Source organism: Pristiophorus japonicus, chromosome 29 (genome assembly GCF_044704955.1).
Source record: "Pristiophorus japonicus isolate sPriJap1 chromosome 29, sPriJap1.hap1, whole genome shotgun sequence".
Classification (NCBI taxonomy): domain Eukaryota; kingdom Metazoa; phylum Chordata; class Chondrichthyes; family Pristiophoridae; genus Pristiophorus; species Pristiophorus japonicus.
The window spans coordinates 755775-775405 of NC_092005.1; the positions used below are offsets into that span (position 1 = coordinate 755775).

At 45.4% G+C, this 19631-nt stretch overlaps 1 protein-coding gene across 1 annotated transcript; it reads left to right on the forward strand.

The window, feature by feature from the left end:
* The first annotated feature begins 328 nt into the window (after positions 1-328).
* On the forward strand, positions 329-11130 carry LOC139239979 (probable G-protein coupled receptor 139). The gene is given in 3 exon segments (XM_070868434.1): positions 329-395; positions 10230-10928; positions 10931-11130. Coding segments are annotated over 3 exon segments (966 nt in total).
* The last annotated feature ends 8501 nt before the right edge of the window (positions 11131-19631 follow it).

Below are 19631 nucleotides of genomic sequence, written 5' to 3' on the forward strand. Positions count from 1 at the left end.
CTGATGTTGTTGTTTCAAACAACAATCTATTACTGGCTGGATATAGAAGGCAATCTTCATTTGTTGATGGTTGTAATCCGAATTGTCGAGTCTTTGCTTTTCTAAATTTCAGCTGTCAATGGATTCCATCACAACAGGGACTTATCTCCAATGTCGTAATCTGTTTGCTCAAATTATAACAATAAGCAATTAGAGCGATGTCGTAACCTCAATGTCCCTGTGGTGATTCTGCAGGGTACAAATTGAAGGCTCTGGAATTCTATCGACGCAGAGTATAATATGCGGAGATTGCCTGCAGAGCGAAGGGGCACATTGCATCACACACAAAATGAATCTGCCTGTTGATATAGCCAAGAAAATATGCTACTTGATCATTGCTGTCATAGGCGTTCCTGGTAAGTGACTATAACCATTCAAGGTGTGTCAATCTCTGTGTCGACTGGTCTCTGGTTTTACTCTGTCACTGATAATGTTAAATATTGATGTCGTGGTCACTTTTATACAGACACCGGATCAGTAATCACATTCTATAAAGTCAATTGTGCTCAATTGCATCGGCGGTTTGATTCAATTGCCTCATCTGAATATAAACATCTGCTTGCAACTAAAAGGCTCATTGAATTATCAAGTTATTGCCTTCTTCAGTGGAATATCGTGTAGTTGTAACATTCCTCAGTGCAGAAAATCTCTGAGAGAAGGTATTACTGGGATTGTGTGTCACTTTAGGATATACTGAGTGTGGGTCACTAACCGGTGTGGAATACTGTACCCGAGTGACCATTTATTACTGGGAGCGTCTGTCACTGTCGGATATGCTGAGTGTGGGTCACTAACCGCTGTGGAACACCACACCCCAGTGACAATGCGTTAGTGGGAGTGTGTGTCACTGTAGGATATAGTGAGAGTGGCTCACTAACCGGTGCGGAACACAGTACCCCAGTGACAATCTATTACTGGGAGTGTGTGTCACTGTTGGATGTACTGTGTGTGGGTCGCTAACCGTTGTTTTACACCGTACACCAGTGACCATGTATTGCTGGGAGTGTCTCTCACTGTAGGATATACTCAGTGTAGGTCAATAACCAGGGTGGAATACTGTACCCCAGCCATCAGCATGATCTTGTTGAATGGCGGAGCTGGCTCGAGGGGCTAGATGGCCTTTTCCTGTTCCTGATTCTTATGTTCTTATGACTATGTATTACAGGGACTGTGTGTCACTGTACGATATATTGAGTGTAGATCACTAACCGGTGTGGAACACCGTAACCCAGTGACGATGTATCACTGGGAGTGTGTGTCACTGTAGCATATACTGAGTGTGGGTCACTAACAGCTGTGAACACCATACCCCAGTGATCATGTATTACCGGGAGTGTGTTTCACTGTCGGATATACTGAGTGTGCATCACTTACAGGTGTGTAACATGTACCCCAGATACCATTTATTACTGGGAGTGTGTGTCACCGTAGGATATACTGCGTGTGGTTCACTTACCAGTGTGGTACACAGTACCCCAGTGACCATGTATTATTGGGAGTGTGTGTCACTGCAGGATATAGTGAGTGTGCTTCACTTACAAGTGTGGAACATGTACATCAGTGACCAGGTATTACTGGGAGTGTCTGTCACTGTAGGATATACTGAGTGTGTAAGTAACCATGTGAAACACTGTACCCCAGTGACAATTTATTAACGGGAGTGTGTATCACTAAGATATACTGAGTGTGGGTCCCAAGCCAGTGTGGAACACCATACCCAAGTGACCAAGTATTACTGGCTGTGTCTGTCACTGCAGGATATACTGAGTGTGGATCACTAACTGGTGTGGAAAATCGTAAAACAGTGACCATGTATTACTGGGAGTGTGTGTCACTGTAGGATATACTGAGTGTTGGTCACTAGAAGAGTGGAACAACGAATCCAAGTGACCATGTACTACTGGCTTTGTGTGTCACTGTAGCATATACTCAGTGAGGGTCACTAACCAGTGTGGAACACCGTACCCCAGTGACCATGTATTACTGGGAGAGTGTGTCACTGTAGGACAGACTCAGTGTGGTTCACTAACCAGTGTGGAACACCGTACATCAGTGACCATGTATTCCTGGCAGTGTCTCTCACTGCAGGATATACTGAGTGTGGGTCACTAACATGGTGGAACACTGTACCCCAGCCATCAGCCATGAGCTTGTTGAATGGAGAAGCAGGCTCGAGGGGCGAGATGGCCTATTCCTGATCCTAATTCTTATGTTCTTATGACCATGTATTAGAGGGAGTGTCTGGCAGGGTAGGATATACTGAGTGTGGGTCACGAACAGGTAGGGAACACCGTACCCCAGTGACCCAATATTACTGGGAATGTGTGTCATTCTAGGATCTACTGAGTGTGGGTAACTAACCGGTGTCGAATACTGTACCCCAGTGACCTTGTATTGCTGGGAGTGTGTGTCATTGGAGGATATACTGAGTGTGGCTCACTGACTGGTGTGGAACACTGTACCCCAGTGACCTGTATAACTGAGAGTGTGTGTCACTGTAGGATATACTGAGTGTGGGTCACGAAGCGGGGTGGAACACTGTACCCCACTGACCATGTATTACTGGGACTGTGGTTCACTGTGGGATATACTGAGTGTGGGTCACTTAGCGGTGTGGAACACTGTACCCCACTGACCATGTATTACTGGGACTGTGGTTCACTGTGGTATATACTGAGTGTGGGTCACTAACCGGTGTGGAACACTGTACCCCAGTAGCCATCTATTACTGAGAGTGTGTGTCACTGTTGGATGTACTGAGTGTGGGTCACTAGCCGGTGTGCAACACCGTACGCCAGTGACATTTGTATTTTTGGGAGTCTATGACACTGTCGGATATACTGAGTGTGGGTCACGAACCGGTGTGGAACACTGTTCCCAGTGACAATATATTGCTGGGAGTGTGTATCACTCTAGGATATACTGTGTGTGGGTCACTTAACAGTGTGGAACACCGTACATCAGTGACCATTTATTACTGGGGTGTCTCTCACTGTAGGATATACTGAGTGTGGGTCACCAACCAGGGTGGAACACTGTAACCCAGCCATCAGCCATGATCTTGTTGAATGGTGGAGCAGGCTCGAAGGGCTAGATGGCCGACTCCTGTTCCTAATTCTTATGTTTTTATGACCATGTATTACAGGGAGTGTCTGTCACTGTAGGAAATACTGAGTGTTGGTCACTAACCAGTGTGGAACACTGTACCCCAGTGACCATGTATTACAGGGAGTGTCTGTCACTGTAGGATATACTGAGTGTTGGTGACTAACCAGTGTGGAACACTGTACCCCAGTGACCATGTATTACAGGGAGTGTCTGTCACTGTAGGATATACTGAGTGTGGGTCACTAACCGGTGTGGAACACTGTACCCCAGTGACCTTTTATTGCTGGGAGTGTGTTTCATTGTTGAATATACTGAGAGTGGGTCACTAACCGGTGTGGAACACTGTACCCCATGACCATGTATTACTGTGAGTGTGTGGCACTGTAGGATATACTGAGTGTGGGTCACTAAACGGTGTGGAACACTGTATCCCAGTGGCCATCTATTACTGGGATTGTCTGACACTGCAGGATATACTGAGTGTGGGTCACTAACCGGTGTGGAACACTGTTCCCCAGTGGCCATCTATTACTGGGAGTGTGTGGCACTGTTGGATATAGTGAGTGTGGGTCACTCACATGTGTTGGATACCATGCCCAAGAGATGATGTATTACTGGGAGAGTCTGTCACGGTAGGATCTATTCAGTGTGGGTCCCTAACCGGTGTGGAACACAGTACCCCAGTGACCATGTATTACTGGGAGTGTGTGTCACTGCAATTATACTAAGTGTGGGTCATTAACATGTGTTGTGTACCATCCCAAGAGATGATGCATTACTGGGAGTGTGTGTCACTGTAGGATATACTGAGTGTGGGTCACTAACCGGTGTGGAACACTGTACCCCAATGACCATGTATGACTGGGAGTGTCTCTCACGGTAGGATCTACTCAGTGTGGGTCAGTAACCGGTGTGGAACCCCATAGCCCAGTGACCATTTATTATTGGGAGCGTGTTTCACTGTGGGATATACTGAGTGTGGGTCACTAAACGGTGTGGAACACTGTATCCCAGTAGCCATCTATTACTGGGAGTGTCTGATACTGCAGGATATACTGAGTGTGGTTCAAAAACCGGTGTGGAACACTGTACACAAGTGACCATGTATTACTGAGAGTGTGTGTCACCGTACGATATTATGAGTGTGGATCATTAACCGGTGTGGAACACTGTACGCCAGTGACCATGTATTACTGGGAGTGTGTGTCACTAAGATATACTCAGTGTGGATCACTAACCGGTGTGGAACACTGTACCCCAGTGAGCATGTATTACTGGGAGTGTGTGCCACTGTAGGATGTACCGAGTGTGGGTCACTAACCGGTATGGAAAACCGTACCCCAGTGAGCATGTATTACTGGGAGTGTGTGTCACTGTAGGTTATACTGAATGTGGGTCACTAACCGGTGTGGATCACCGTACCCCAGTGAGCATGTATTAATGGGAGTGCGTGTACTGTAGGATATACTCAGTGTGGGTCACTAACCGGTGTAGAACACCGCACCCCAGTGACCATGTATTCATGGGAGTGTCTTTCATTGCAGGATGTCGTCAATGTGGGTCACTATTTCTTCCGCTTTTCGCTTCTGAGGCATACCCTCGGACTCGGGGATGACTGGATTCCACATTAACAGTTATTTCCCAGAGTGCTGAAGTTTCCAATGCATGACCTACATTCTCTGTCACAGGTGGGGCAGACGCCGGTTGAACAAACGGGAGTGTTGGGTGACTGGGTTGCCGCGCACTCCTTCCGCTATCTACGCTTGGCTTCAGCTTGCTGTGCGCGATAAGACTCGAGGTGCTCTGCACCATACGGATGCTTTCCCTCCATTTTGGCCTGGCTTGGGCCAGGGATTGCTAGGTGTAGGTTGGGGACTTTGCAATTCTTCAAGCATGTTTTGAGTGTGTCATGGTCCGTTTCCACTGCCCACCTGTGGCTCGCTTGCAATAACGAAATACCGAACAGAGCGTTTGCTTTTTGAATCTCGTGAGGCATAACGACGCTGTGGTCGGACAACAGAGCTCGTCGACTGTGGTCAATGCTTCGATGCTGGGGATGTTTGCCTGACCGAGAGCACTGATGTTGGTGCACCACTCCAGCCAATTAATTTGCAGGGAATTTCGAAGACTGCGTTGGTATTTCTCCAGTGCTTTGAGGTGCCTGCTGTACATATTCCATGTCTCTGAACCATATAGAAGGGCGTGTATCTTTCCTGCCCTGTAGGCCATGAGCCTGGTCCGGGGTTTGAGGTCCTGGTCTTCAAACACTTCCTTCCTCAGGCCTCCGAAGGCTGCACTGACACATTGAATGCAGTTTTTGGACTTTGCCATCAAAGTCTGCCCTTGTTGACAGTAGGCTCCCGAGGTATGGGAAATGGTTCACATTGTACAGTGTATAGCCCAGTAAACCCGAGCTCCACTGAAACTCGCAGCGCATGGCGAGTTTCCCTGCGCCTATCGCCACTGATACATTCTGAGGGCCCCATTTACAATTTAATTCACTCACCATTCACACTGGAAGTCCTCTTGCCCTCTCCAGCTTTGGGCTGCGAATGAAAATCCTTGCATGTTGCTGATCCTGATACTGACCTCAGTGCACTGCCCCTGCTGAAAGTACAAGTGCTGGATCTCTGGCCTGAACAATGTTCTATCCCCACACTCCACTGGTGTCGGTATGGGAGCTCGGATGGCCCCTAGCTCTGCTGCCTTTTCTTGGGATACAGGGAACATTCGTTGTTCCAATTCTACTCCGGTCCCCTCCTTCACATATTGTTCAGGTACATTGGTGAATGTGTTCGCGCAATTTCCTTTTCTCCATGAACTGGAAAGTGTCCGAACTCGCACAATGTCATGATCACCCATCACCTCAGCCCTATGCTTTCTGACCGACATTGTCTCCTGGTTAAAGAACGCCACGCTTTTGAAAATTCTCATCCTTTTTTACACATCTCTCCTTTGTCTTGTTCCTCCCTAACTCTGTAATTTTATTCTGCCTCGTAAGATATCTCCGCTCTTCAAATTCTGCACTCTTGAACATCCCTAATTATACTACTCAACCATCGGTGGCATTATCGTCAGCTGTTTGTGCCCTAAACTCTGGAAGTCCCTTCCTAAAACTCTCCGCTTCTCTAACCATCTTTCCATTTTAAAGATATCCTGAAAAGCAACCTCCTTTTACCAAGCTTTGGTCATATGCCTTAATTTCTTCTTTTTTTATCTCGGTGTCATATGTATCTGTGTTGTCTGGTTAACACTGTTCTGAAGCATCTTGCGATGTTTAACTACATTAAATGCGTGATATAAATAAAAGTTATTGTTATTACTGTCAATAATATTAGTTATTATTAATATTATCAATAATAATTGTAATTATGTAGTCAACCTTGCTTCTAATTTACGCCCTTCTGGCTCCTTCACATGCTCCATCTGACATTACCCTTGCCTTCCTGGACATCTCTAAGTCCTTTTCCAAGGCTAGCCTCTCCACAAATATCTACCATAATCCGGCCGACTCCTCCAGCTACCTTGATTATATGACCTCTCACCCTGCTTGCTGGAAGGATCTCGATTACATTCTCCTAGTGTCGCTGCCTGCGTTGCATCTGTCCCGAGGATGCCACCTCCCACACCAGTGCTGACAACATGGCTTCCTTTTTCTGAGCTGAGGATACCCGTCCTCTGTGGTCCTGATCCTGTGAGCCTGTAACCGAGCGTTGAGTGGGTAGGAGAGGAGGGAGGAGGCAGAGTCATGGAGACAGTGACCGGTTGAGTCCATAACTCGGGCTCAGGGGCTACAGTAGTGGGGTGGTTCCCCAGTCCCCGACCACCTCTGGTTGATTATCTTCCCGCAGTGACCATGCACTGTTCAGCGAAGATTCACCAGGCTGGTTCCTGAGATGAAGGTCTTGTCTTATGAGGAAGTGTTGAGCAGGCTGGGACTATAATCGTTGGAGTTTAGAGGAATCAGCGTTGATCTTATTGAAAAGTATAAGATTCTGAGGGGGCTCGACAGGGTAAATGCAGAGAGGGTGTTGCCCCTCGTGGAGGAATCTAGAACTAGGGGACACAGATTCAGAATGTTCCTGATGTTGGGGAAGTTCAGAACCAGGGAACATAGGCTAAGGATAAAGGCTAAGCCATATAGCACCGAGATGAGGAGAAACTTATTCACTCAGAAAGTTGTTAACCTGTGGAATTCCCTGCCGCAGAAAGTTGCTGATGCCAGTTCATTGGATATATTTAAGAGGGAGTTAGATATGGCCATTACGGCGAAAGGGATCAAGGGGTATGGAGAGAAAGCAGGAAAGGGGTACTGTGGGAATGATCAGCCATGATCTTATTGAATGGTGGTGCAGGCTCGAAGCGCCGAATGGCCTACTCATGCACCTATTTGCTATGTTTCGATGTTTCGATTTATTTTGCCCACCCGCCCACTGGACGCAATACGGTGGAGGAGGATTTCCTGGAGTGCATAAGTGATGGTTTTCTTGACCAATATGTCGAGGTACCAACTAGGGGGAAGGCCATCTTAGACTGGGTGTTGTGTAATGAGAGAGGATTAATTAGCAATCTCGTTGTGCGAGGCCCCTTGGGGACGAGTGATCATAATATGGTGAAATTCTGCATTAGGATGGAGAATGAAATAGTTAATTCAGAGACCATGGTCCAGATCTTAAAGAATGGTAACTTTGAAGGTATGAGGCGTGAATTGGCTAGGATAGATTGGCGAATGATACGTAAGGGATTGACTGTGGATGGGCAATTGCAGAAATTTAGAGACCGCATGGATGAACTACAACAGTTGTACATTCCTGTCTGGCATAAAAATAAAAAAGGGAATTGGCTCAACCGTGGCTATCGAGGGAATAGTATTAAAGCCAAGGAAGTGGCATACAAATTGTCCAAAAATCGCAGCGAACCCGGGGACTGGGAGAAATTTAGAACTCATCAGACGAGGACAAAGGGTTTGATTAGGGCAGGGAAAATGCTGTACGAGAAGAAGCCTGCAGGGAACATTAAGACGGATTGCAAAAGTTTCTATAGATATGTAAAGAGAAAAAGGTTGTTAAAGACAAACGTAGAAGCAGGGGAAGTCATAACGGGGAACAAAGAAATGGCGGACCAATTGAACAAGTACTTTGGTTCGGTATTCACGAAAGAGGACACATACAAACCTTCCGGATATAAAAGGGGTCAGAGGGTCTAGTAAGGAGGAGGAACTGAGGGAAATCCTTATTAGTCGAGAAATTGCGTTGGGGAAATGGATGGGATTGCAGGCCGATAAATCCCCAGGGCCTGATGGACTGCATCCCAGAGTACTTCAGGAGGTGGCCTTTTAAATAGCAGATGCATTGACATTCATTTTCCAACATTCCATTGACTCTGGATCAGTTCCTATCGAGTAGAGGGTAGCCAATGTAACCCCACTTTTTAAAAACGGAGGGAGAGAGAAAACAGGGAATTATCGACCGATCAGCCTGACATCGGCAGTGGGTAAAATCATGGAATCAATTATTAAGGATGTCATTGCAGTGCATTTGCAAAGAGGTGGCATGATAGGTTCAAGTCAGCATTGATTTGTGACCGGGAAATCATGCTTGGAAAATCTTCTGTAATTTTTTGAGGATGTTTCCAGTAGAGTGGACAAGGGAGAACCAGTTGATGAGGTCTATTTGGACTTTCAGAAGGCTTTCGACAAGATCCCACACAAGAGATTAATGTGCAAAGTTAAGGCACATGGGATTGGGGGTAGTGTGCTGACATGGATTGAAAACTGGTTGTCAGACAGGAAGCAAAGAGTAGGAGTAAATGGGGACTTTTCAGAATGGCAGGCAGTGACGAGTGTGGTAATGCAAGATTCTGTGCTGGGGGCCCAGCTGTTTACACTGCACATTAATGATTTAGACGAGGGGATTAAATGTAGTATCTCCAAATTTGCGGATGACACTAAGTTGGATGGCAGTGTGAGCTGCGAGGAGGATGCTATGAGGCTGCAGAGCGACTTGGATAGGTTAGGTGAGTGGGCAAATGCATGGCAGATGAAGTATAATGTGGATAAATGTGAGGTTATCCACTTTGGTGGTAAAAACAGAGAGACAGACTATTATCTGAATAGTGACAGATTAGGAAAAGGGGAGGTGCAACGAGAACTGGGTGTCATGGTACATCAGTCATTGAAGGTTGGCATGCAGGTACAGCAGGCGGTTAAGAAAGCAAATGGCATGTTGGCCTTCATAGTGAGCGGATTTGAGTGCAGGGGCAGGGAGCTGTTGCTACAGTTGTACCGGGCCTTGGTGATGCCACACCTGGAGTATTGTGTCCAGTTTTGGTCTCCTAACCTGAGGAAGGACATTCTTACTATTGAGGGAGTGCAGCGAAGATTCACCAGGCTGATTCCAGGGATGGCGGGACAGACCTAGCAAGAAAGACTGGATCAACTGGGCTTGTATTCACTGGAGTTCAGAAGAATGAGAGGGACCTCATAGAAACGTTTAAATTTCTGACGGGGTTAGACAGGTTAGATGTAGGAAGAATGTTCCCAATGTTGGGGAAGTCCAGAACCAGGGGTCACAGTCTAATGATAAGGGGTAAGCCATTTAGGACCGAGATGAGGAGAAACTTCTTCACCCAGAGAGTGGTGAACCTGTGGAATTCTTTACCACAGAAAGTTGTTGAGGCCAATTCACTAAATATATTCAAAAAGGAGTTAGATGAAGTCCTTACTACTAGGGGGATCAAGACGTATGGCGAGAAAGCAGGAATGGGATACTGAAGTTGCATGTTCAGCCATGAACTCATTGAATGGCGGTGCAGGCTAGAAGGGCCGAATGGCCTACTCCTGCACATATTTTCTATGTTTCTATGATGGCTCGGCATCCCTCCCACTGCACCGTCTCTGCTAAATTGGGAAGCAGCGGGTTTCAGGTAGGTTGGGTTGGGATGATGTACTTTACATGTTAACCCCTGAGCCGATGTCCACCCGGCTGTTTTTGTGCTAAATCAGAGGCCTTACTGTCTGGGCTCAGTCACCGACAATGTTTGACCAATAATTGACCGTCTCTTTTCCCTTTTGTTTATTTCAGTGAATTTAGTGGCGATTGTGATCCTGTCCCGGGGAAAGTGCGGGCTGTCCACCTGCACCACTCGCTACCTCGTGGCCATGGCAGCGGCGGATCTACTGGTGGTCATCACTGAGGTCATACTGTGGCGGATCAGTTGGTATTATTTCCCGGGATCTTTCCTGGATATCACCCCTGTGTGTACTGTTATAGCTGTCCTGGCCCGTGCAGCCACAAACTGTTCTGTCTGGTTCACCGTCGCTTTCACCTTTGACCGATTTGTGGCCATTTGTTGGCAGAAGCTGAAAACCAAATATTGCACCGGGAGAACTGCGGCTGTGGTTCTGGCAACAAGTTGCATTCTGCTCTGTTCAAAAAACATTCCTCACTACTTTACATTAGAAACTGGATATATAATCGACAATGTTCCGTGGCTCTGTCTCACAATCACAGCCTATTACACTGAGCCCGGATGGGTGGCATTTGACTGGGTTGATACGGTTTTAACCCCACTGCTCCCATTCGCTCTAATTTTGTTGCTCAATGCTCTGACAGTCAGACACATTTTAGTGGCCAGTCGAGTCCGGAAGGGACTGAGGGGCGAGAGCAAGGGGGAGAATGGCAGTGACCCAGAGATGGAGAGCAGGAGGAAGTCTATGATTTTACTCTTCACCATATCTGGCAGCTTCATACTGCTGTGACTGGTAATTAAAAATAATTTTTTAATTATACCATTGCAGGAATAAATCCCACTCATTACAGTGTTTCTTTATATATGTTTCGACAAGTCGGATATATTCTACAGAATTTAAGTTGCTGCACAAATACATTTATTTACGGGGTGACTCAGACCAAGTTCAGAGAGCAGTTGAAGAGTGCGTTGAAATATCCGGTTACCTCAATTATACAATTAATTAATAAATAGAACAACTGAGCACAGCCCAGAGGCGGGTCCCAGTGTTTCCAGTCCAGGAATATAATATTTAGCCACAGACTTTCATCCACTGAATTACACCAGGAATGGCTGGTGATCTGATAATACACCCAGCGACATGTTCAGGACACGGCACATTTTCTGATTGACATTTCCCACCTTGTCTTTCTGGTCAGCACCACGAGCTTGTTGCATTCTGTCCGAGTTCTTCTGTAAAGGTTCACTGCAGCTATTTAGTGAGGGAATTCATTGCAGCTTCCAGAGTGAGATGCTCGTCAATAGATAGGTAGGCAGAGTGGAGCTGTAGTTCAGAGAATACATTGCATAGAATATACAGCACAGAAAAATACACTTCGGGCCTACTGGTTTGTGCTGGTGTTTATGATCCAGACCAGACTCATCCCATTGCAAGTACTTCGTCTCAGCCTCTCAGCATATCTTTCTATTTCATTTTCTCTCATTTACTCTTCTAGTTTCCCTTTGACAGCATCTGAACTATGTATCTCAACCACTTCCTGTCGGAGGGAATGCCACATTCTAACCACTCTCTGAGTAAAGAAATTTTTCTTTATTTCTCTATTGGTGTTATTAGTGATTATTTTGCATTTATGGCTCCAAGATTTGGATGCTCCCACGAGTATAAACTTTTCTCTCCCCATCGAACCGGTCCAAAACAATCATAATTTACAAGACTTCGATCAGGACTCCTCTATGTTCTCTGTCTTCTACAGGAACCAAGCACAACCTGTTCAATTCTTCCTGATAACTGTTATCTTACAATTCTGGTGCAGTTCAACCAAATATTTGTGAGACCGTACTAGAGGCCCACATCACCATCTCCATTGCCCTAGCCACCGACTCCATCCCTCTTCCTGTCAGCAGTCTAAGGCTGAACCCAGCCGTTCGCAATCTTAGTGTCTTATTTGAGCAGGAGGTGGTCTTCCGTCCCCACATCCACTCTATCACCAGGACGGCATCTTTGTGCCTCTGTTACAGTTAATTTGCTGCTCAAAACTTCATACGTGCCTTTACTAGCTCTAGATATGACTCCTTCAATGCTCTCCTGGGTGGCGTCCAATCTCCCACCATCCATATACCTCAGCTCATCCAAAACTCTGCTGCCTGTTTCCCTAACTTGCACCTGATCGCAATACCCCATCATACCTGTGCTCGCTGACATACATTGGCTCCCTGTCCCACAGCGCCTCAATTTTAAAATGATCATTCTTGTTTTCACATCACTTCACGGCCCCTGTAACCTGCACCAGCACTTAGACCTCCCGAGATCTCTGTGCTGCTCCAAATCTGGCAGATTGCACATCCCCGATTTAAACTGCTCCATCAAGCTATCTGGGTCCCAATCTCTGAGATTCCCTCCCTAAACCTCTCCACCTCTAACTCTCCTCCTCCTTCAGTTACCTGGGTCCCAAGCTCTGGAATTCTCTCCCTAAACCTATCCACCTCTAACTCTCCTCCTCCTTCAGCTATCTGGGTCCCAAGCTCTGGGATTCTCTCCCTAAACCTCTCCACCTCTAACTTTCCTCCTCCTTCAGTTACCTGGGTCCCAAGCTCTGGGATTTTCTCCCTAAACCTCTCCACATCTAACTCTCCTCCTCCTTCAGCTACCTGGGTCCCAAGCTCTGAGATTCCCTCCCTAAACCTCTATTCCTCTCTAACTCTCCTCCTCCTTTAAGATTCCCCTTAACACTAAATATTTGATGAAGAGTATTTGCTAAAACCTCCTTTTGTGCCTCGATGTCAAGATGACCTCTATTCCCTGTTGGATTTATTAATGGCTGTCTAAAATATATGTCCCTGAGTTTGGGTATCTCCCACAAGTGGAAACATATTTTCTCCCTTTACCCTATCAAATCCTTTCATATCCTGAAAGACACAATCTGACCATCCCTCAGTCTTCTCTTTGCTAAAGAAAAGAGCCACGGCCTGTTGAACATTTCCTGATAATACACCCTCTCAGTTCTGGTAACATTCCAGGGAATACACTTTGCACCTTCTGCAGTGCCTCGATGTCATTTTATAATATTTACACCAAGGATACAAACAAGTTTACATAACTTCAATGTTTTACAATTCTATCCCTCTAGACACGAACACAAGCCTGTTCTTTGTTCTTTATGGATTGATGAACGTCCATCGCTGCATTTATGGATTGGTGTAACTGTACTGTCCCATCCCTCTGTTCCTCAGTCCTGTTTAGATAATTATTTTCCAAGGAGAATATCACCTTCATATTCTTCCTATTAAAACGCCCTAACTCACACTCCTCTATATTGATGTATTGTGTTCAAACACAGATGAGACTGCACACAGGGAGGTTAATGTAACAGTGACCTCAGTCTTTATTAAGACACTCCAGATTGAGGAACAAGCCTTAGAGGCCGGCTTATATACAATGCTTCGAAAGGATGCTGGGATCCCTTGGGACTTCAGGGGTTGCGCGCCCTGCTGGCGGAACATGGGAGTGCATTGCTTTACAGATACAGAACCGAAGTTTCTTTGCCAATTACACGCCCAGTCTGCAAGTTTATTATTGTATTGAATGTTTTTGCCGCTTAACTCCTCAGTCTTAACGATACACGCCCATTGTGGAAGCATCCACAAAGTTTGAAATGTCACTCCCGATTCCCGAGTCCGAATTGGTTATGTAAATGTTGAACAGGAGTTGTCCCAGCACCGATGGTTGTGGAACATTACTTCTCACCTTTGCCAGTTTCGCTGCTTTTGATTTAAATTGGCTTAGAAATACACACTAATTCACTGTTTCATTTGAATCGCTTTGCTGACCTGTGATACAGTTTTTAATGATTTGTTCATCTGAACCACAAGTTCACGTTGATCTTCTGACGCATTCAGTATCTTATTTGTTAAAGTGTAGGTGATTGTAAAATCATAGAATTGTACAGCGCAGTGAGAGTCCATTTGTCAAATCGTGCCGGCTCTGTCCCTTTTTGTGGAGCTTTCCAATTAATCCCACTCCTCTGCTCTATCCCCTGTATCTTTTTTACTTCAAGTATTTTTGGCAAATTCCCTTTTGAAAGTTACTATTGAATCTGCTTCCACCTCCCTTTCAGACAGTTAATTCCAGATCACAACATCTCGCTGTTTAAACAAAATCTTCCTTCAGTCGCTTCTGGTTCTTTTGGCAATCACATTAAATCTGTGTCCTCTGGTTACTGGCCCACTTGTCTTCGGAAACAGTTGCTCCTTTACTACTTTATTGAAACTATTTAGGACTTTGAAGACCTCTATTGAATCTCTTCTTAACCTTCTCTGCTCGAAGCACAATATACACAGCTTCTACATTCTCTCCACATAACTGAAATCCCCCATCCCTGGAGCAATTCTGGTCAATCTTCCTTAACCATCTCAGCTCAAAGGAGAACATCCCCAGCATCGCCCGTCTCTCCACGTAACTGAAGGCCCATATTCCGGGAACCTTTCTGGTCAATCTCTCGTTAACATAAGAACATGAGTACTTAAGAAATAGGAACAGGAGTAGGCAATTCGGCCCCTCGAGCCTGCTCCGCCATGCAATAATATAATGTCTGATCTGATCCTGGACTCAGCTCCACATCCCCGCCCACTCCCCATATCCCCTTATCTCCTTATCGCTCAAGAAACTATCTATCTCTGTCTTGTGTATTCAATGACCCATCTTCCACAGCTCTCCGAGGCGGTAAATTCCACAGATTTACAACCCTCTGAGAGAAGAAATTCCTCCTCATCTCAGTTTTAAATGGGGGGGCACCTTATTCTAATTTCATGCCCCCTAGTTCTAGTCTCCCACATCAGTGAAAACATCCTCTCTGCATCCACCTTGTCAAGCCCCCTCATAATCTTACACGTTTAGATAAGATCACCTCTCGTTCTTCTGAACTCCAATGAAGAGACGCCAACCTACTCAACCTTTCCTCATAGGTCTACTGCCCCATTCCCGGAATCAATCTGGTGAACCTTCTCTGAACTGCCTCCAAAGCAAGTATATCCTTTCTTAAATACGGAAACCAAAACTGCACGCAGTATTCCAGGTGTGGCCTCACCAATACCCTGTATAACTGTAGCAAGACTTCCCTGCTCTTATACTCCATCCCCTTTGCAATAAAGGCCAAGATACCATTGGCCTTCCTGATATTTATCTGTACCTGTATACTATCCTTTTGTGTTTCATGCGCAAGTAACCCACGTTCCCGCTGTACTGTGGAACTTTGCAAACTTTCTCCATTAAATAATAACTTTCTCTTTGATTTTTTCTGCCAAAGTACATGACCTCACACTTTCCAACATTATACTCCATCTGCCATTTTTTTGCCCACTCACTTAGCCTGTATATGTCCTTTTGCAGATTTTACGTGTCCTCCTCAACACTTTGCTTTTCCTTCCATCTTTGTATCATCAGTGAACTTGGCTACGTTACACTCAGTCCCTTCTTCCAATTCGTTAATATAGATTGTAAATAGCTGGCGTCCCAGCACAGATGCTTGCGGCACCCCACTCGTAACTGATTGCCAACTAAAAAATGAACCATTTATCCCGACTCTCTGTTTTCCCTTAGTTAGCCAATCCTCTATCCATGATAAAATATTACCTCCAACCCTGTGAACTTTTATCATGTGCAGTAACCTTTTTTGTGGCTCCTTGTCAAATGTCTTCTGAGATTTGAAACACACCACATCCCTTCATGTACCCTGTTCGTTACATCCTCAAAGACCTCCAGCAAGTTTATCAAAATGACTTCCCCTTCATAATACATGCTCAATCTGCCTGTCCGAATTTTGATTTTCCAAATGTCCTGCTACTCCTTCTTTAATAATGGACTCCAACATTTTCCCAAGCACAGATGTTAGGCTAACTGGTCTATAGTTTCTTGCTTTTTGTTTGCCTCCTTTATTAAATAGTTGCGTTCAATTTGCAGTTTTCCAATCTGTGCGACCTCCCCAGAATCCAGGGAATTTTTGTAAATTCGGACCAATGCATCCACAATCCCTGCCACTGCTTCTCGTAAGTCCCGAGGAAGCAAGCCATCAGGTCCAAGGGATTAACCTGCCTTTTGTCCCATTATATTACTGAGAACAACCTCCTTTGTGATTGTGATTGTATTAAGTTTCTCCCCCGCTATAGCCCCATGATTATCCACTGTTGGATTATTGTTAGTATCCTCTACCGTAAAAACTGATAAAAAATAATTGTTCAGAGTTTCTGCCATCTCCATGTTCCCCATTACTAGTTCCCCGGTCTCGTCCTCTAAGGGACCAACATTTACTTTAGCAACTTTTTCATTTGACATACCTAGAGAAACTCTTGGTCATCTCTGCTCAAATCAGATCAACACCAGCTTCTCCAGTCAATCCACATAACTGACGTCCCCATTACTGGTACTATTCTGATCAATCTGCCCTTAACATCCTCTGTTCTAAGGAGAAGAACCCCAGTTCTCCAGTGTCTTCACATAACTGAAGACCCTCATCCATGGAACCACTCTAGAATTTCTCTTCTGTACATGCTCCAATGCCTTGACATTTTTCCCAACGTGAGGTGCCTGAAATGAACACCATACCCCAGCTGAAGCCTAAGCAGTGTTTTATAATATCTTAACATGATTTCCCTGCTTTTGTGCTCTATTGCTCTATTAATGAAGCATAAGGCACAGAAGGACAATTAACATCGTTTTCAACTTGTCCGGCATCCTTCAAAGATTTGTGTAAATACACCCCCAGGTCGCTATGTCCTTGCTCTCCCTTTAAATTGTAAAATTTAGTTCATATTGCCCCTCCTCAATCTTCCTACCAACATACCTTACTTCACAATTCTCTGTGTTAAATTTAATCTGCCATGCGTCTGCCCATTTGAATCAGAGTTAGGGTTATGTCGTAAGCGAAGGGTTTGGATTTCGATTGAAACACCATCCTGGAAGGGTAGGATCAGGTCATGGACTTCTCTGTAACTCTCAGGCCCTCTAGCGTGAATACAGTTGCTGCGCATTTAGGGCCTGTTTTAGGCTTCACTGATTATGTGCTTCGATTAATGCAAAGTTGGTAAGTAGCTTTTCTTTTTTTTTCTCTGTCAGTAAGTAACATTTAGCATTGTTGTTGCCAAATTAAGTTTATCTGAGGGTTAAGTCATGGCAGGACAGCTCGGACACGTGTTATGCTCCTCCTGTACTATGTGGGAAGTCTGGGACGCCTCCGGTGTCCCTGACGACGACGTGTGCGGGAAGTGCATCCGCCTCCAGCTCCTAACAGATCGCATTGCGGCACTGGAGCTGCGAGTGGATGAACTCTGGTGCATCCAAGATGCTGCAAATGACGTGAATAGCACGTTTCGTGAGTTGGTCTTACCGCAGGTAAAGGGCACACAGCCAGATAGAAAATGGGTGACCAGCAGGAAGAGCAGTACAAGGAAAGTAGTGCAGGAGTCCCTTGCGGGCATCCCCCTGCAAAACAGATGCACCCCTTTGGGAACTGTTGAGGGGGATGACTCATCAGGGGAGGGGAGCAGCAGGAGACAGGTTCATGGCACCGTGGCTGGCTCTGCTGCACAGGAGGGCTGGAAAATGAGTCGGAGAGCGATAGTGATAGGAGATTCAATTGTAAGGGGAATAGATAGGCGTTTCTGCGGCCACAACCGAGACTCTAGGATGGTATTTTGCTTCCCTGGTGCAAGGGTCAAGGATGTCTCGGAGCTGGTGCAGGACATTCTATAAAGGGAGGTTGAACAGCCAGTTGTCGTGGTGCATATAGGTAACAACGGTATAGGTATAAAACGGATGAGGTCCTCCGATTCAAATTTAGGGAACTAGGAGCTAAATTAAAAAAATAGGACCTCAAAGTAGTAATCTCAGAATTGCTACCAGTGCCACGTGCAATTCAGAGTAGGAATCGCAGGATAGCGCAGATGAATACGTGGCTTGAGCAGTGGTGCAAAAGGGAGGGATTCAAATTCCTGGGACATCGGAACCAGTTCTGTGGGTGGTGGGACCATTACAAACCGAAGGGTCTGCACCTGAGCAGGATCGGAACCAATGTCCTAGAGGGGTGGGTGGGTGTTTGCTCGTGCTGTTGGGGAGGAGTTAAACTAATATGGCAGGTGGATGGGAACCGATGCAGAGAGAAAGAGGGAAATAAAATGGAGGCACAAACAAAAGATAGAAAGGAGAATAGTAAAAGTGGAGTGCAGAGAAATCCAAGCCAAAAAACCAAAAGGGCCACATTACAGCAAAATTCTAAAGGGGTAAAGGGAGTTAAAACGATAAGCCTGAAGGCTCTGTGCCTCAATGCTAGTAGTATTCGCAATAAGGTGGATGAATTAACGATGCAGACAGCAGTTAGCGGATATGATGTAATTGGCATCACGGAGACATGGCTCCAGGGGGACCAAGGCTGGGAACTCAACATCCAGGGGTATTCAACACTTACGAAGAAAGGAAAAGGAGGCTGGGTGGCGTTGCTGGTTAAAGCAGAAAATAAAGCAATAGTAAGGAGGGACATTAGCCTGGATGATGTGGAATCGGTATGGGTGGAGCTGTGGAATTCCAAAGGGCAATAAACGTTAGTGGGAGTTGTGTACAGACCACCAAACAGTAGTAGTGAGGTTGGGGACAGCATCAAACAAGAAATAAGGGATGTGCGCAATAAAGGTACAGAAGCTATCATGGGCGACTTTAATCTACATATTGATTGGACTAACCTAACTGGTAGAATTGCGGTGGAGGAGGATTTCCTGGAGTGTATTTGGAATGGTTTTCAAGAACAATATGTCGAGGAACCAACTAGAGAGCTGGCCATACTCGACTGAGTGATGTGTAATGAGAAAGGACTCATTAGCAATCTTGTTGTGCGAGGCCCCTTGGGGAAAGGTGACCATAATATGGTAGAATTCTTCATTAAGGTGGAGAGTGACACAGTTAATTCGGAAACTAGGGTCCTGAACTTAAGCAAAGGGAACTTTGACGGTATGAGGCGTGAATTGGCGAGAATAGACTGGCATTGGATACTAAAAGGATTGACGGTGGATTAGCAATTGCAAACATTTAAAGATCACATGGATAAACTTCAGCAATTGTACATCCCTGTCTGGAGTAAAAATAAAATGGGGAAGGTGGCTCAACCGTGGCTAACAAGGGAAATTAAAGATAGTATTAAAGCCAAGGAAGAGGAATATAAATTGGCTAGAAAAAGCAACAAACCTGAGGACTGGGAGAAATTTAGAATTCAACAGAGGAGGACTAAGGGTTTAATTAAGAGGGGGGGAATAGATTACGAGAGGAAGCTTGCAAGGAACATAAAAACTGACTGCAAAAGCTTCTTTAAATATGTGAAGAGAAAAAGATTAGTGATGACAAACGTAGGTCCCTTGCAGTCGGATTCAGGTGAATTTATAATGGGGAACAAAGAAATGGCAGACCTATTGAGCAAATACTTAATTTCTGTCTTCACGAATGAAGACACGAATGTACTAGGCGACAATTGATCTAG